Source organism: Erythrolamprus reginae, chromosome 2 (genome assembly GCF_031021105.1).
Source record: "Erythrolamprus reginae isolate rEryReg1 chromosome 2, rEryReg1.hap1, whole genome shotgun sequence".
NCBI lineage: Eukaryota > Metazoa > Chordata > Lepidosauria > Squamata > Dipsadidae > Erythrolamprus > Erythrolamprus reginae.
Window position 1 is genome coordinate 242,510,483 of NC_091951.1, and position 16,488 is coordinate 242,526,970.

Genomic DNA, 16,488 nt, shown 5'->3' on the forward strand with positions numbered 1-16,488 from the left:
AAATGATATCATGTATAGATATCCTTTAACATTGTTGGGGATACAATGTTAGACAGAATAGAAGAACAGGGTTTTGGTGCATTCATAGGAGTTGACTACAAAGTGAGTAAACAGTGTAGCCAGACAATTGTGGAGGCGAATAGAATAGGAATAGGATTAGGAATAGGTATAGATATAGGTATAGGATGATTATACTAAATAAAAGAAAATCATGTAAGTAAACCAAGTACAAGTGGCTAGAAACAAGAAAAGAACAATTTTGATATATAATTATAAATTAAATACAAAACAAAAGGGATAAAGTCATTTAACTTATAATATTTTAAAGATAAATTATGAATAATTTGATTTGTATGAATTGAGTTATAGTAGTATTGATTGATCTAAGGTGGTTGAAAGCAAAACAAATATGCATATAAATTAAATAACTGAAATTAATTTTTTTCAAAGTATCATCATTTGTAATAGCCGTAAAAATGACCAAGTAAGCATTGTGTTTAATTGATATGTACAAATTGATTGAATTGATTTTTCTCTCTCTCTTTTTCTTTTTGTGTGTCTGTGTAAAATTGTTTGTCCTGAATGTTTATATGTTTTGTTTTTATATGAATATTTCAATAAAAATTATTTTTTTAAAAATAAATAGGAATAGGAAAAGGACAGAATAGAATTTTTAATTGGCCAAGTGTGATTGTATGCACAAGGAATTTGTCTTGGTGCATATGCTCTCAATGTACATAAAATAAAAGATAAATCAAGAACCATAAGGTATAATAAAATTATGGGATACATCACTACAGGATTCACCAGCGCACACAAAAAAAGGTCCAACTCCCACTATACAGGGAGTAGGACCTCTTTTTTTAGGACCCCACTATACAGGGATGTGGGATTTACTCACATCCCACTTGGAATACTTTGCCCAGTACTGGAGACCTCACTTTAAAAAGATATTGATAAGGTCGAGCGAGTTCAGAGATGGGCAACAAAATTGATGCAAGATCTGAGGGATAAAATATATCAGGAGAGATTTGGAGGAATTGAATAATGTAGAGCCTGGAGGACAGGAGGATAAAGGTGACTAAAACCTTTAAATATATTAAGGGTGTGAATAAAGTTATAGAAGGCAATAGTTTCAAAATTAAGTAAAAATATCAAGAACACGGGGGTATAACAAGGGAACTTCAAAAGTAATATTAGAAAGTACTACTTTACAGAAGGAATAATGGAAACTTGGAACCAACTTCCAGCAGAGGTAGTGGGTCAATTAACTATTACTGAGTTTAAATATGTTTGGGATGAACACATGCCCTTTGGACAATGTTTCCCATCTCACCCATAAACACCTCACCTACACACATACAAATATACACACAAATCTGAAAAAATAAATGTAATGACGGTCAAATTTATTGAAAGGAAAATATTGCAAAGTTCAAAAAGCCAGTCTAAATCAGGGTTATTTGTTCAGCTGTGCCAGAAGCAAATGGATGTCTTCTAGTTGTCTTGCAAAGACCATCCAAGCAAGATCTACAAAACAGGGAGAAAGAGAAAAAGATGATTAGGTATTATTTCAGAATTCCCCACCCCTACAACTCTACAACTAACACGTGCCTGCCTACTTCATACATTAGTTCTTACAGCTCCAGAATAACTGTTATGTTCTTTGCTCTAGACAGCCTTTCTCAAGAACCCATTCAGATGCATTCCCCATGGGTTTTCCATGCCAGAAAGACATATTGTTGGGGAAGGCAGATCTAGGCTCTCGCTTAAGGGGTAACTCCTGCCATAGGCTTAACTCTTTCCCTCCATTTCTCCTCTTTGATTCAGAATGTCAAGGGACTAAGGATCAGAGAAATAGCCCACTCTGCTCCCAGCCACAGAAACAGTGATAAGTGGATCTGTAGTCTCTTCTCTATTCATAAGATCAAGTTGGGCCCAATGCTTGTCACCTTGGTCTGCCATTATGTAACTGATGGCCCTCCAAAACCTTTTCATTCTTTGTAGCTCATTCATACAAATGTCTTCCAGCTACAAGATTTGTTGGTTGAAGGACTATGAATAAGTGGTTCAACTCTGCAATGCACTTCATTGCCACAGGCCTTTTGAAAATCCTTCCCTTTGAGTGAGATATGACTGGGAATAAACGTAACCAGTGTTGGGCTTCTATGAGTACAGTCAGGTACGCAGTACCTGTAGCAAAATTTTGGTCAGGTACACAGTACCGGTAGCAAAATTTTGGTTTTTTTTTTCTTTTTTTCCCTTTGGGCTTTGGATATGTTTTTCCTATCACAGTAAATGAAGTTGAATGTGTATAATTTTAGAAGAGCTTTGCGTGCGTGTGTGTACATAAACTTTATATAGTAGATAATCAGGGGTGGATGTGGGGGAACTCAGAGGTGTAGCAAAAATGGAGCTCCACCCCAGAACACCCAATTTGCACTGAAAGATGTTGAAACAAAATGCATAAGCCACGCCCACAGGGTGATAATAAAAATTTTGGTAGCCCATCACTGAACGTAACTAATTGTCCTCCATAACTTAGCACAATGTCTCTTTTTCTCAAAATGAGCCTAGTTGCCCATGTGCAAGATTACCTATCATTCCATAAGTGAAGCTTCTTTGTGATTTGCCAGCAGAAGTGGGAATGTTATCAGAGACATTGTTACCAGAGGAATGATGGAGTAGCTTCCTTAAGTGAATGTTCGCTACTCACACAAGTGGGGATGTGTGTACATGCTTGCCTGCCACTTCTGCGGCCTGGTTCCAAAGGCTGGTAGTGGGTCATGGGTTGGGGGTCCCTGCTATATAATGTTATCCAGTATATAGGATATTTCCCATATATAGAGGCCTTCTTGCTATAAAGTAAAACTATAGTACAAAGAGCAACATAAACTTTAGTTTTCTATCACTTTTCTACCATTTTTCTATCACTAGGCCTTCACCTTGATTGGAGTTCTGGTAATTATAAGGTTTCTTAAATGAAAAATAAAGATCAGTTTTAATAACCTGAAAAAATGTCTTTTCTTTTTAAATATTTTTATCAATTTTCCACTTTTAAAAAAGAAAACACAACAGTAAATACAGAAGAAAATCAAAGAAAATTAAATTAATAGTAGTATATTAGCATTATATTAGCATTAAATTAACATTTATATTAATATTATATTAATTATACACCAGACTATAATTTGTCTCAAGTATATAAATTAGTACATGCTTTTCTCCATTGACAAATTAATTTCATATATACTTCAATGATTTACCATATAGGCTATATTGCCCCCCCCAAAAAAATTGTAATTGCAATTATTATATACATCAAGGTATTTTAAAAAGTAAAAATAATAAACAAATTAACATTATTAAAACAGCTGTAAATCAAAACTAAACTACCTATACCTTTCTTTATCTTAACACATATTTTATTGTTGTATATATTTTCCTAAGTAATCCTTTATGATTATGCATTACTGCTTTTCTTCAATATGAACATCTGTCATCTATCCATTGACTTTTGTTACTATGCCACTTAGTATTACTATATAATGGTTATGTTCTATCTCTCTAAATTGGGTTTGTCATTTTAGTAATGTGTATAATTAATAAATTATTTAATTTAATTCAATTTCTGTTTGCATTTGTGAGTGATGAATTTAATGCTAATTTTATTTTATGTTACTTAAATATTTCCTCCCTTTGAGCCATTTATACCATTTTTCCCAGGCTGTATAGAAATCTGACTCATCTTTGTCATTAAGTTCCATAGTCAATTTTGTCATTTCTGCACTTTCCAAAACTTTAACTATAAAATTTAAAGTTGTAGGAATTGTTTCTTTCTTCCACATTTGGGCATATATCATTCTTGCTGTCGTTATTAAATGAAGAATTAAGTATTTATCTTCTTTTTTAAGATGTTGTCTGTTAATACCAAGTAAAAATAATTCTGGTTTTAGATGCAAAAGAACCAAGCTGGGTAAACAATAAACAGCTGTTTGGTGGCTGGGCAATGAGATTTCATCCAAAGCTTCAATTCTCTTAGTAAAGGACAGAACTAGTTGCAGGTTGCCACTGGTACGGTAAAGAATGGGGCATCGGTAGCGATCGCTGCACTGCGTGCACAGCAGTGATGGGCTCCTACAGGTACAGTCAGGTACACAGTGCCGGTAGCAAAATTTGGAGCTCCACCCCAGAGCACCCAATTTGCATTGAAAGATGTTGAAACAAAATGCATAAGCCACGCCCAAAGAGTGGTAGTAAATATTTTGGTAGCCCATCACTGGTGCACAGCCTCGGTTATCTTGTGTGCGAGCACACGTCCCAGAGTGTTTTTGCTTCTGTGCATGCTCAGGAAGCACAATCTTGCAAGGGGATGTACACACACGTGAGATTTTTTTGCTTTCGCACATGCACAAAAGCAAAAAAAATCACCAAAATCTTGCATGTGCGCATGTACCCTCATGAGATTTTGCTTCCTGCACATATGCAGAAGCAAAAACATGCTGGGGCACACGTGCATGCAAGATAATAGAAGCTGCGCGCGCAGCTCACCAGTAACAGCCGTAATGGGAATTTTCCCCTGGACAGAACTTATATATTAACTTTTATGCCGGGCTTCACATTACAAGCCGCAATTAAGTCAGAAATGTAAATTCCAACACACACGCTGTTGTAAAGTAAACAGAAAAGTCGTTTATCCAAAATAAAGCTGTGCACACACTTAAACTGATAAAATTACAGTTAACAGTCCTTGAAGGTTGCGAGAACAGAAACAAGCAAAGCAGATAAGAGCAGCTGTGGAAGCGTCACAGCCAGACCTCTTCCAGTCAGTTTCCAAGTTTTTACTTAACTGTGAAATATCCCAAAGAGTCTGTGAAAAACCAGGAACAAAATGCAAACACGACGTCTCCTCTTCAAACGGATAATCTCCCACATGTGCTCTCTGCAATGCTGGCAATTTATCAGCAGCCCTATTAGCCTAATTGCCCCAGCCACATGTATTCTCCCTTATCTCCGGTGATACCTAAGCATTTGGTCCCTTCTAGCCATGAGCCCGCGCATTCTGGCATCTATCCACCAATCCTCCACGTCCGAGTCCAATGACCCACTAATGGGGTCATTAACTAATGGATGCTGGCTGCATCCATCTCACTATCTGATGATTATTCTTCTTCCCCAGCATCTAACCTTGGCAAGGAATCCTCACTGTCCAAAGCTGATGGCAGTAAGAAAAGTCTCTGGGAACTTGAGGACTCTCCTAAGCCAACATCCAAATTCCCCATTGCAGGAGTTGGCCCAGAGTCAACCACAACAGTTAACATCTATTTTTCACACAATGATACCAGTTGAATCACAGCAACCAATTAATTAAAAACAAAAAAAATCTTCCCACCTTCCAACACTCATACCAAGTTCCCAGAACCGTTCCACCCTACCTGGGTTTCGGGGAACAGCTTTCCTGTCCCTGAAGGCTGGAAGGGTCTTGGAATGGCAGTAGACGTAGCCCACAGCACACTCCCTTTTAAGGTGAAATATCTCAGAAGGACTTACCAGTCAATAGAACAGGTCTAGCCTGGGGGTCCTGGAGGACCTGGAGGACCAGGGGGACCTGGAGGGCCTGGGGGACCTGGGGGGCCTGGTCCCCCTGGAGGACCTGGGGGGCCTGGTCCCCCTGGAGGACCTGCAGGACCTGGGGGACCTGCGGGACCTGGCCCTCCTGCAGGCCCAGCAGGCCCCGCAGGCCCTGCAGGCCCCGCAGGCCCTGCAGGCCCCGCTGGGCCTCTGGCACCTGGAGCTCCTGGTAGCCCTGCAGGACCTATACCACCCATTCCGCCTAGATATGGATACGGGCGATAATTTCGAAAAGATGGGTATCGGTGTCTCCGTCGTTCATGGCTTCCACTTTCACTGCTGGCCTGGAAGAGGAGAGGAATGAGGAAAACATCACATGAAAATTGACAAATGGATTTAATGTTGTGGTTATAATTAATTTAAAACATTTCAATTTTTGTGATTTATTTATTATTTATTATTTATACTTATAGGCCGCCCAACTCCTTCCAGACTCTGGCGGCATACAGCATATAAAAGCAATATAAAATATAAAATAATCTAAAACCCATTTAAAAAAAGACATTCATGCTTAAGTTGCTGGATCAAGATTCTATTTATGTATGTATGTGTGTGTGTGTGTGTGTGTGTGTATTCATTCATTCATTCATTCATTCATTCATTCATTCATTCATTCATTCATTCATTCATTTGATTTTTTTATGCCGCCCTTCTCCTTAGACTCAGGGTGGCTTACAACATGTTAGCAATAGCACTTTTTAACAAAGCCAGTATGTTGCCCCCACAATCTGGGTCCCCATTTTACCCACCTTGGAAGGATGGAAGGCTGAGTCAACCTTGAGCCGGTGATGAGATTTGAACCACTGACCTGCAGATCTACAGTCAGCTTTAGTGGCCTGCAATACTGTACTCTACCTGGTGTGCCACCTTGGCTCAAGATGGTTCCAAATTTATCCATAGCCCTAGGCCTGCTAGTAAAGCCAGGTTTTAATGACCCTCTGGAAGGGAAGTAGAGAGGGGGCAACACGGACCTCAGGGGGCAGCTGGTTCCAAAGAGATGGAGCCACCACAGAGAAAACCCTCCCCCAGTGTCGGTTGGCCCAAAATTACCAAAATCTCATGCGTCCTTGCATGAGATTTTACTTGTTGCACATGCGCAGCAGCCAAAACTCATGTGGGGGTGTGCAACAGCGCATCATGGGCACGCATCGCCATTTTTACTAACTAATCAGTGATCACAGTCATACCAGCTGCGGCCCATTATTGCCTCCAAGAAACATCATCCCAAAACCACCTTGGGAAAATTTTAAATATTTAGTGTGAAACCTCTAAACTATACTGGTGTTTCTCAGCATTAAGATGTGTTGTCTTCAACTCCCAGAATTCCATAGCCAGCCACTGCACACATCTTTTAAGTCGCCATGTTTGAGAAGCACTGCTCCATGCTAATGAGAAGGATAATCTTGCCATATGGACTCAACATTCTTTCTCTTTCCCTTTCTCTCCCTGATTCCTCTATTCCAGCCTCCTTTTGCAGGAATATTAATGCTGAATTCCATCACTGAACCTTCAAACAAGAATATTAAGAGAACAATTGTTCTGCCCAACCCATTCCATGTAAACTGCAAGACCCACCTGACCATCAAATTCTTATTGTCATTTTTTGTCAAGCATTAAATAAAACCTAGATATTTCTACCATGCAATCAGAATGAAATAATGTGTACCTCTAAAGGAACAACGAGGGCAAAAAGACAGGCAAGAACAATCGCAGCCTTCATTTTGTTGGATAAATCTGCAAGAACAAATAGTTATTAGCTATTAGCAAGTAGTTAATTAAATGCCTAAGTTAATTCATGCTGCTCAACAAAAATTGTTGGTTTCAAAATGATTATTAGAACTTTCTTCTAGCATGAGATTGACACCTAGAAATTTGCTTTCAAGATCTCATGGCTCTATTGTGTCGAAGAAAGTGATATAATTATTTATTTATTTATTTATTTATTTGTTTGTTTGTTTATTTATTTATTTATTTGTTTATTTGTTTGTTTGTTTGTTTATTTATTTAATTCATTTGTCCAATAAACAAATCCATAGGAAGAAAAATAGACATGTGGTAATAGATATAAGGGTAAAAGTGAACTTAGAGGAGAGGATATATGAAAGGAAGAGAATATATATGATATGTAAAAGAAAGGAAAGACAATTGGACAGGGGACGAAAGGCACACCAGTGCACTTATGTACGCCCCTATTGATTTCTAATGACTATCAATGATTTAAAAAAACCTTCAACATTCTCTTGAAACTGTCCTAATTATCTTTAAAACAAATCTAAACCTTTGTTCTTCCCATTGGCTGTATCAGAACTGAATCTTCTGATTTATATTTAATAGACAGAGACACTAGAAACATTAATGGTCCTGATCAGTGTGAATCCTTTGCACTTTTGATATTACACCCTTCCAAAGCTTCTGGGCAGAATCCTCTTATTGGCTGCATTCAGGCTATGGAAACTATTGCCTTATGGGGAGGAGGACTCTGAATTTGTAACAAACAGAGAAGAACCTGGGAGCCTTGGTGACTAATTTTCTAATTCCTTTGTACTTAAGTTTTATTTGACTATGAGCATTGGAAGGAAACTATTAATAGAAAAAAGCATTACTATTTTATACTCTCATGTTCTCCTTTATTCATCATGGTAGGAAGAATACAACAGTTAAAATATAAATAGACACTGCAATCCTATGATCCTAGGGTGATGGGTCCTGAACATGAAATGTAAATTTGAAGGTATGTATCTTTCTCACACATGAAAGGTGAGTAGGGACCTCCAAGATGCATTCCAACTATGTTATTCTATTAAGGCTTAAAAAATAAATATAGCACCTTCTCTATTGCACTGTGAGGTTTCTGTGTTTTTGATAACAGTTAACCATAATACTTAAAGAAGCAGTTCAATATAAAGAACTGGGATGCAAAGCAGCTGTAAGTAAATTGATTTCGGTTAAGCATGTTTCTATATCTATTTCTATATCTCTCACTAATTTGAAAATATCTCAAAGCAATCAAAGTGCATCATTTCATATTTATGCAGTTCTTCATGTCAGCAATTCTGCATGCCAAATAACTGCCAAGGACTGCCGCAACAAAACAAAAATATTTTGACTTACCTTTTTCCCCCCTGCAAGGCTGCTTTTGCTCTGCTTTCTCTTAGTGATGTAGTGGCAGTGCTTATATACTCTCCAAAACTTCCTGGGATTAGGTAGTTTGTCTATCAACACATCTCCTGGGATTAGAAGATTTGTGTCCTAATCTTTTACAAATATGCATGTACTAATCTTCAAAGATCCCATTTTGAAATATTTTGGGGTCTTCCAGAAGGTGGTTTTGTGGTAAAGTTGAGCCAGTTAGTTTAAAATTTTCTTCTCAAGAGTTGATAGTGGTCGTGATCCAGCAAGAGACCTGAAGAGTTTCTTTTAGTGAATAGAAAATTACCTTCAAGTCAAAGTGGATTCATAATGAATGATTCCATAAATACATATTATCTTCTGATATTGACATGGAAGTGATTGTCCATTTCTTTGTTCTGGAGTGCTTTTCCCAATTTAGTACACAGTTTTAGATTTTTTTTGTATACCTCCAATCCAATATCTACACAAATTTTGATTAACTATTAAAATTCTAAACCACACATATCATCTTAGAGACTCACAGTTTTACTTTATGGTGACCCAAAATGTATAAAGGATTTGATTGTAGAAATCCTTTCCTATTCAGTTATGGTTGGCATTAAGTCTTAGGACAGTGATGGCTAACCTTTTTGTCCTTGTGTGCCAAAAGCATGCATGCACCCATAATGCAATGGGTGCATGACACTCCCCTCATTCATGCTTTGCTCTTCCCCTCCACGCCACAGCCCCATGGATGCATGAATGAGCACCGTTCTCCCCCACCACCTTCCAGCACTCTCCCATCCCCTTGGCACATGTGTGCACGACCCCTAACCCTTTCCCTTGACCTCTGTGCATGCATCCATGACCCCCATGCATGCCTCACCCCCTGCACATGCCTATGCATCTCCTCCATGTTCCTGGCCCCCTATGCAAGTGTGGCAGAGACCCCAAAACCAGCTGGCTGGTGAGAAGAGTGTGCAAATGTGCAGTGGAGTTGAACTGGGGCGACAGCTTGTGTGCCCACAGCAAGGGCTCTTCGTATTAGCTATGGCATGGGTGTCATAGTTTCACTATCTTGGTTATTGACATTTATCTTTAATTCTTTAATGTCTTTATTCTGGTTAATTAGAAATGTTGTGTGATTCAATTCAATTCAATTCAATTTATTAGATTTGTATGCCGCCCCTCTCCGAAGACTCAGGGCAGCTCACAACAGTAATAAAAACAGTATAACAATGGAACAAATCTAATAATAAAATATATAAAAAACCTCAACAATTAAAAACCATACAGATTCAATCTAAGACATAATATTATCCTGCCTTCATAGAACTTTATGGAAATTTTAGATTGAAACATATAATAGACTATTTTTTTATTGTAACCTTTTTCCCATTCTTAACTGGTTTTAATTGGGGCTTGTCTAATTCGGGGTTGTTTCGTTTTGTTTTTTTTAAAAATAGCAAAGAAAATCTGTGATATAAAGTTTACAAATAAATTGATCCGTTTATTCCTCAAAAACCCCAAATTCCAATTTTCCTTTGCCGTTTTTGGCCATTCCCCACCTAAACATCTCTAAAATCCTGATTCCTCTGCCCCATGACATATAATTCTCTTTTTAAACTTTTTTTAAAAAAAATTAAATACTTTATTAAACAACATAAATTCAAGTACAAAATACAAAAGGCAAATACAAACACATACAAATTTAAAAAGGGGTTAGAGAGATTCCTTGCTCTCTCATTCTTTCCTTATTATGTTTTATACTTAATTCTACATAATAAACAGCTTTGCGGTTATCGGTATTTTCCATGCTCAATTGGTTTAAGTCTATGTCTCTTAAAAATAAAAAAATATATACTCCAGTTCAAATATATGTAAGAAGTAAAAGGTGAAAACAAATTTTAGCAAAGGTATTTTTTCCCTATCGTAAAGTAAACCTCTTATTAGAACTCAAAGATCCTATATTAATCCAATTTTAATTTATCTGTATTATAGCATGACTGACCTACAAAAAAAGAAAAAAAATTAGATTTCAATCTTACAATAAGCACCTCTTTGTAATGTAAATGAATTAATTAAGACATATAATTCTTACCATTCAAAAAGCTCTTACTCACACAGAGGAAGCCTAAAAGGCCATTAACTTGGTTTGAACAAGAGTCCAATTGCCCCCATTAAAAATCAAATTGCCTCCCTGTGGGGCATCTGCTTTAGAGAAAAATAGCAAAACATTCACAATGAATGAAGCAGAAATTGAAAGTTGGTTTGGCTGGGAAAAAAGGACATACATAGTTACAGATTGATCCCCCTTTCGATAGAATACAAAGAAAATCTGAATGACAGCTGTGGTTTTGCTGCCCCATTCAAATTTTCATTATCTATCTTATCCACAGTTACGCTATATTTTAATAAGCTCAAATCTGCAAGTTTGATGAACATAAAGAAGTCTACTTGGGTTAAGGTCCTGGAACTGTGACTCATCAGGCTAGTCAAAAATCTTGAGGGTCCAGGTTTAATTTCTCATTATGTGGATCAAGTGGTATGGGTGTATCTTTAAAAAGAAGTGAATGCTGTATATGTGTGTGTGTGTGTGTGTGTCACATGTTTTGGCTGAATTTGAAAATTAAGGGAGACTAGGATAGATCTATTTCGGCCTTATTTTTGCCTCATCAGCTAGCCATACCCTCATTGGGACTTGAACCTGCAACCTTTGCCTTATAAGGCAGAGAATTAACCTCTAGGCTACAGTATCCAATCCCTTCAGCTCTGTACCAGGGAAGGGTTACATATTTGTTTGTGGTCATGAATTCATGGTAATGTTTGTGGTAATGAATTCTCCCTATTCACTTGCCTTATCTGTTAAGGAGTGTGCAGAGTGACCCCTAAGTTATCAAGATTGCACATGTGCAAAATGCAAGTGCAATGATGCACATGAGAATGTAAGTTCATTTACATCTGTGGCTCCCTGAGGCCGAGAAGAATTCCTACAAAACGGAGCAGGTGGAACCAGGAAATATTTACAAGTGATGTGCTTTTTGGGTAATATTGAGAAAGAAAGGATATAAAAAGAAGAGGTATATTTTTCTTTATGAAACACCTGGATAGTGAGTATGTTGGGTGGAAGGGAGAAGAACTGAATTAACTGATTAACAGATTTATTATTTGATCACAGGAATAACACAGGATTCAGTCAAAGGGTTCTTCCACATAACCTCATAGCCAAGTTAAAGTTCTTGAAATAACAGAAAACTATACTGTCATTAAAAGTGTGGTCTCCACTGGGAATCCCTATCCTACTCCATGCTCTATGCCAGCCACTGGTGATGTCCTTCTGTATGGAATGCAGGGCACATTAAGGAAAGAGATTAGTCATTTCCCACAATTTTTCTTTTTTAATCTCCAGCCAAATGTCAACACTGTCAAACTATTTACTAAGTCTGCATTACTATTACTACTAATTTTTTCTCATCATTCCTATCACCCATCTCATCCCACTTATGACTGTATGTCTTATGACTTGTTGCTTGTATCCTTAAGATTTTGATTAATATTGATTGTTTCCTGATTGCTTATTTGATGTATATTTCTTTTATGTGCACTGAGAGCCTATGTACCAAGGACAAATTCCTTGTGTGTCCAATCACACTTGGCCAATAAAAAAATTCTATTCTATCAGGTGTAAGAAAACATTTACCATCCATTCTCCTTGTCATGGGATAGAGATAGGGCTAGAAAGAAGGATAATTTTGACAGATGGAAAGATAGGCAGGCTTAGCCCATTGTCAGAATTCATGCTGGATTGGAGCAGATTGGACTGTTTTAGAGAAAGCCTTAATGCAATCCTCAAATGGATTTATCCTACACTACTACTAAGACTTTGTTAAAAGAAGACTAACACCAGCTGATTGTTAGGTTCTCTTTGAATGCACCAGCAGAAAATACTTGCACGGAACCGGAGCTATTCTTTGGGATATATATTTAATGCTCCTCCAGAAGAGTGAGGAACCCATTTTCAAACACATCTATAACAATGACTGACAATCATAGGGACATTGTACCATGAACCAAAAAAGAACCAGTGAATCTCTCTCCTGCTTCATGCTATAGCCATCACTGCTAATCTGTTACTCATATTGATCCAGATCTCTGAGCAAGAGATAATTTCTGTGCTATGATTTCTGAGATCTTAGTACAGGAGGAAAGGCAGTGGACCACACTGTTGGTTAAAGCAGAATGTCTGGAAAGGAAGTGCCAAGGAGGCAGAACAGAGGAAGCATGCTGGGCTGATCCTACTCACTAGAGGTCATCTGACTGCAGCATCAAAAAACCCAACTTGGTATATGTTCTGCCTGGCTACTACTAGTAGCCACCCACGAATGCAGAAATAAGTCAAACACATGTCAGAAGAGCAATAAATCAAGAAAGTCTCTTTTATGTACAAAGGCTAAATGCCGACTTAAATGCAAGACCAATTACTGTTTTATGAGTCCACAAAGGTCAGAGTTACTCACTCAAAAGTTGACCTGATACGTCTAGGCTTGTGCCAGAGCAAAGGGATGATTTATGAGTCCATAAAGTCAGAGTTTCTCACTCAAATCCACACAGCCCTTTTTCTGCTTGAGTGCCCCAGAATTCACAGAAATACAAACCAAAATGCAACTACGCTGCAACAATCTTCTTTCTTCCAAATGACAATGATAAACACCCACGCCCAGCACTCCAACCCTCCCTTTTTATCAGGGTTTCAGCAGTGTCATTAACTCTGAACAGCTGCACTCTATTATTTGTTTCTACACTCGTGCAGCTGTTCCTGCCTTCCCAAGATCCTCCTAACGTGGGGATTCAAGATAGGATTATTCATGACGTCTTCCCCTTCTGAGTCCAAGGACCCTCTAGCTGGTTGGCTAGCTGGTGGGCTGGCTGAACTCATTCCCCTGTCTGTCTCTTCCTCCTCACTGCCTTCTTCTGCCTGTGATTCTGCTTCGCTGTGTGAGGCATCTGGCTGCTGCAACCAGACTGGTCTTCTGTACACAGATGACTCCCACTCATCTACATCATCCCCAGCTACAGGAGCTGGCCTGAAACCAACCACAACAGTATAGAGGTTCAGGTGTTGGGATAAGAACCAGGAGGATATGAGTTTAGGGCAGTCCAGGGGTGGGTTCCTACCAATGCGGTCTGATGTGGGCACTCTGATAGTAGCCTGCTGATGGTACAATTTAGGTGTGACAGCTCCAGTGCTGTCTTTCCCAATCTTTTTTGTGTAATGTTTCGGCTTGAAATATCCTTCTGCATGTGCATGGAAGTAGAATCAGCAGTTTTCCCTGGTTTGGATGGCTTGTCACCTGCGTTTCGGCTTTAAATGTCTTTTTGCATATGCGCGGAAGTAGAATCATGTGATGGGATATTGGAAAGCACACCGGCAGCGAAAGGTAAGTGGAACTAGCCATTCGGAGTCCTTGGAGAGAGGCAGCATACAAATCTAATAAATAATAATAATAATAATAATAATAATAATAATAATAATAATAATAATAATAATAACCCATCCCTGGGGAAGCCATTCTTCTTAGTTCCATCCACTTCTGGGAGTTGTTGTGTGGAAAATAGATGGAAGAAATAGTACCTTGTATGCTAACTACCGTGAGTGGGATAAAAATCTAATAAATGCAGGATCAATGAAGTAGACAGATTGTATCTACAGATGTCTGCAGAGGAAATCAGAAGTAAGTAAGTAATGAAAGTGGCATTGTGTGCTGCTCTATGTAAAATCTGTTCCATTTGAATATCTACTATGATGCTGCAAAAAGGGTGAAACTCACAGTGTGACACTCCTCTTGTCATTTTAAAGAAATAATCTGATTCTCCCAAAGTTTCAAGGACCTATTCCTGCCATGGTTAGATGCTATTGGGCAAAACAGCATAGCCGTATTCTTTTCCTTTCTGTGCTGGAAAAAAGAACAGCAGTGCAAATGTCAGAGAATAATGGAATGGATCAGAATAAGCATTTTTCAAAATAAAATCAATGTCATAAATCATGGAGAGGGTTAAAGATAAATGAGAACAATATTTAGAAATTGTAACTATTTCGGTGTTATCTATACTGTCAGCCCAGTGTGTCCAGCGCTCGGGCTGACACATCAAAGAGAGGACAGAGGGGGTGAAAGAAGGGAGTTTGTCAGGGGGCTCTGGATGCTTCTGAATGATGTGGGTAGCATGCTGGGCTTTCCCTAAAAGCAGCTGTAAGATGATATGGCTCCTGGTTGACATGGGCGCTTCCAGGATGCTGGAGGCAGCATGCAGCTTTTCCTAGCTGTAAGCTCTGAAAGACTTCCTCAAACAGACTGCAGGCTATGCTATGAGCTCAGGTGTCATGCCTGGCTAGTGGGAAGCCCTTTATTCAGGCATATGAGGGCATGTGGGATTAGCTAGAAACAAGGTAGGACTGCAATAATGATAAGGTTGGAGGGCTTTATCAGGTGGTGGGGAGCATGGAGCAATAGCTCCGACAATCTATTCTCTTTGCAATATGTTTGGGTGTCAGTTTGTGCCAATCTGAAATAAACAACGTTCAAGCCTTCATCTGTGTTTGCATCCTTCATTGCCTCGGAACCTGACATATATCTTAGAACTCTGATTCTGCAACCCCCTTAAAGTCTCAGAGGAAGGTACACTGTGAGGGCAAACCAATGGTATGTGGGCTGGAAGTGGCACAAAGTACTGGGTTCCTACCTGGACGGCGGTGGATGCCGCACCAGTAGTGGAAATGGAGTTGAACGCACAGCTCCAGGTGACCGGTGGGCAGGCAGGCACGTTAGATAGAGAGTTGGCTTCTGCACATGTGCAGAAAGCAAAATTCCATGAGAGGACACACCTGAGAGAGAGAGAGAGAGAGAGATTTCGGCAATTTTCGGCAATTTTTTGCTTCCGTGCACGCGCCAAAAATTCTCCGAAATCTCACAGGTCCATGCATCCTCTCACAAGATTTGCTTCCTGTGCACGCGCAGAAGCCAAATTTCATTCCAATGTGCATGCACGCTCCCCAGATGTGCATGCCCACTGATCACCCAGAGATGCATGTGCATTCGCACTGGGGGCAGCAGCAGCAGCAACCCCCACCTGCATACAAGCCATCGCCCAACTCAGCTCCACTGCAAATACACATGTGCCTTCCACCAGCCAACTGATTTCCAGACTTCTGGGAGGCCCGTTTTTCACCCTCCCTAGGCTCTGGAAGCTTTCCTCGAGCCTCCAGGAGGGCAAAAATCAACTGCCTTGGGCTCCGGAGGTCCTCCCGAAAGGGAGGAAGAGCACATGGGGGGATTACACGTGCATGCTTGGGAGGACCATGGGGGGCTGTGTGTGCACACAGGGGGGGCATGCATGCTTTGCATTATGTGTGCTGGCATGCACATGCACACTGTCACATATGCACACACTTTTGGCATGCAAAGAAAAAAAAGTTAGCCATCACTGTCTGACCGAACACTTGTAAAAACTCACATGGAGATTCACAAAGTAACGCTCAGGGCGACAAGATGCGCGTATAATATCACCCTGATTGCATCTGCAGAATCCCGTCTGGCCACCCTGTTTAGGGTGACTCACTCCCTCTTTAACCAGGGGGAGTTGACAAACCCTTGCAGAATAGTGCTGAGGATTTTAACAAGTTTTTCATAGATAAAATCGCGCAGATCTAGACAGACCTTGACTCCAATGCAGTGTCAACTGACAACGAGT

General features: G+C 39.4%; 1 protein-coding gene across 1 annotated transcript in view; it reads right to left on the bottom strand.

Annotated features, from left to right (window-relative positions):
- The window catches only part of AMTN (amelotin), a 104,139-nt gene that overhangs the window by 65,225 nt on the left and 22,426 nt on the right, over positions 1–16,488 (bottom strand). Inside the window, exon 4 of the mRNA XM_070736855.1 lies at positions 13,583–14,037. Coding sequence (XP_070592956.1) covers positions 13,583–14,037 — 455 coding nt within the window. The remainder of the gene's footprint in view (positions 1–13,582; positions 14,038–16,488) is intronic.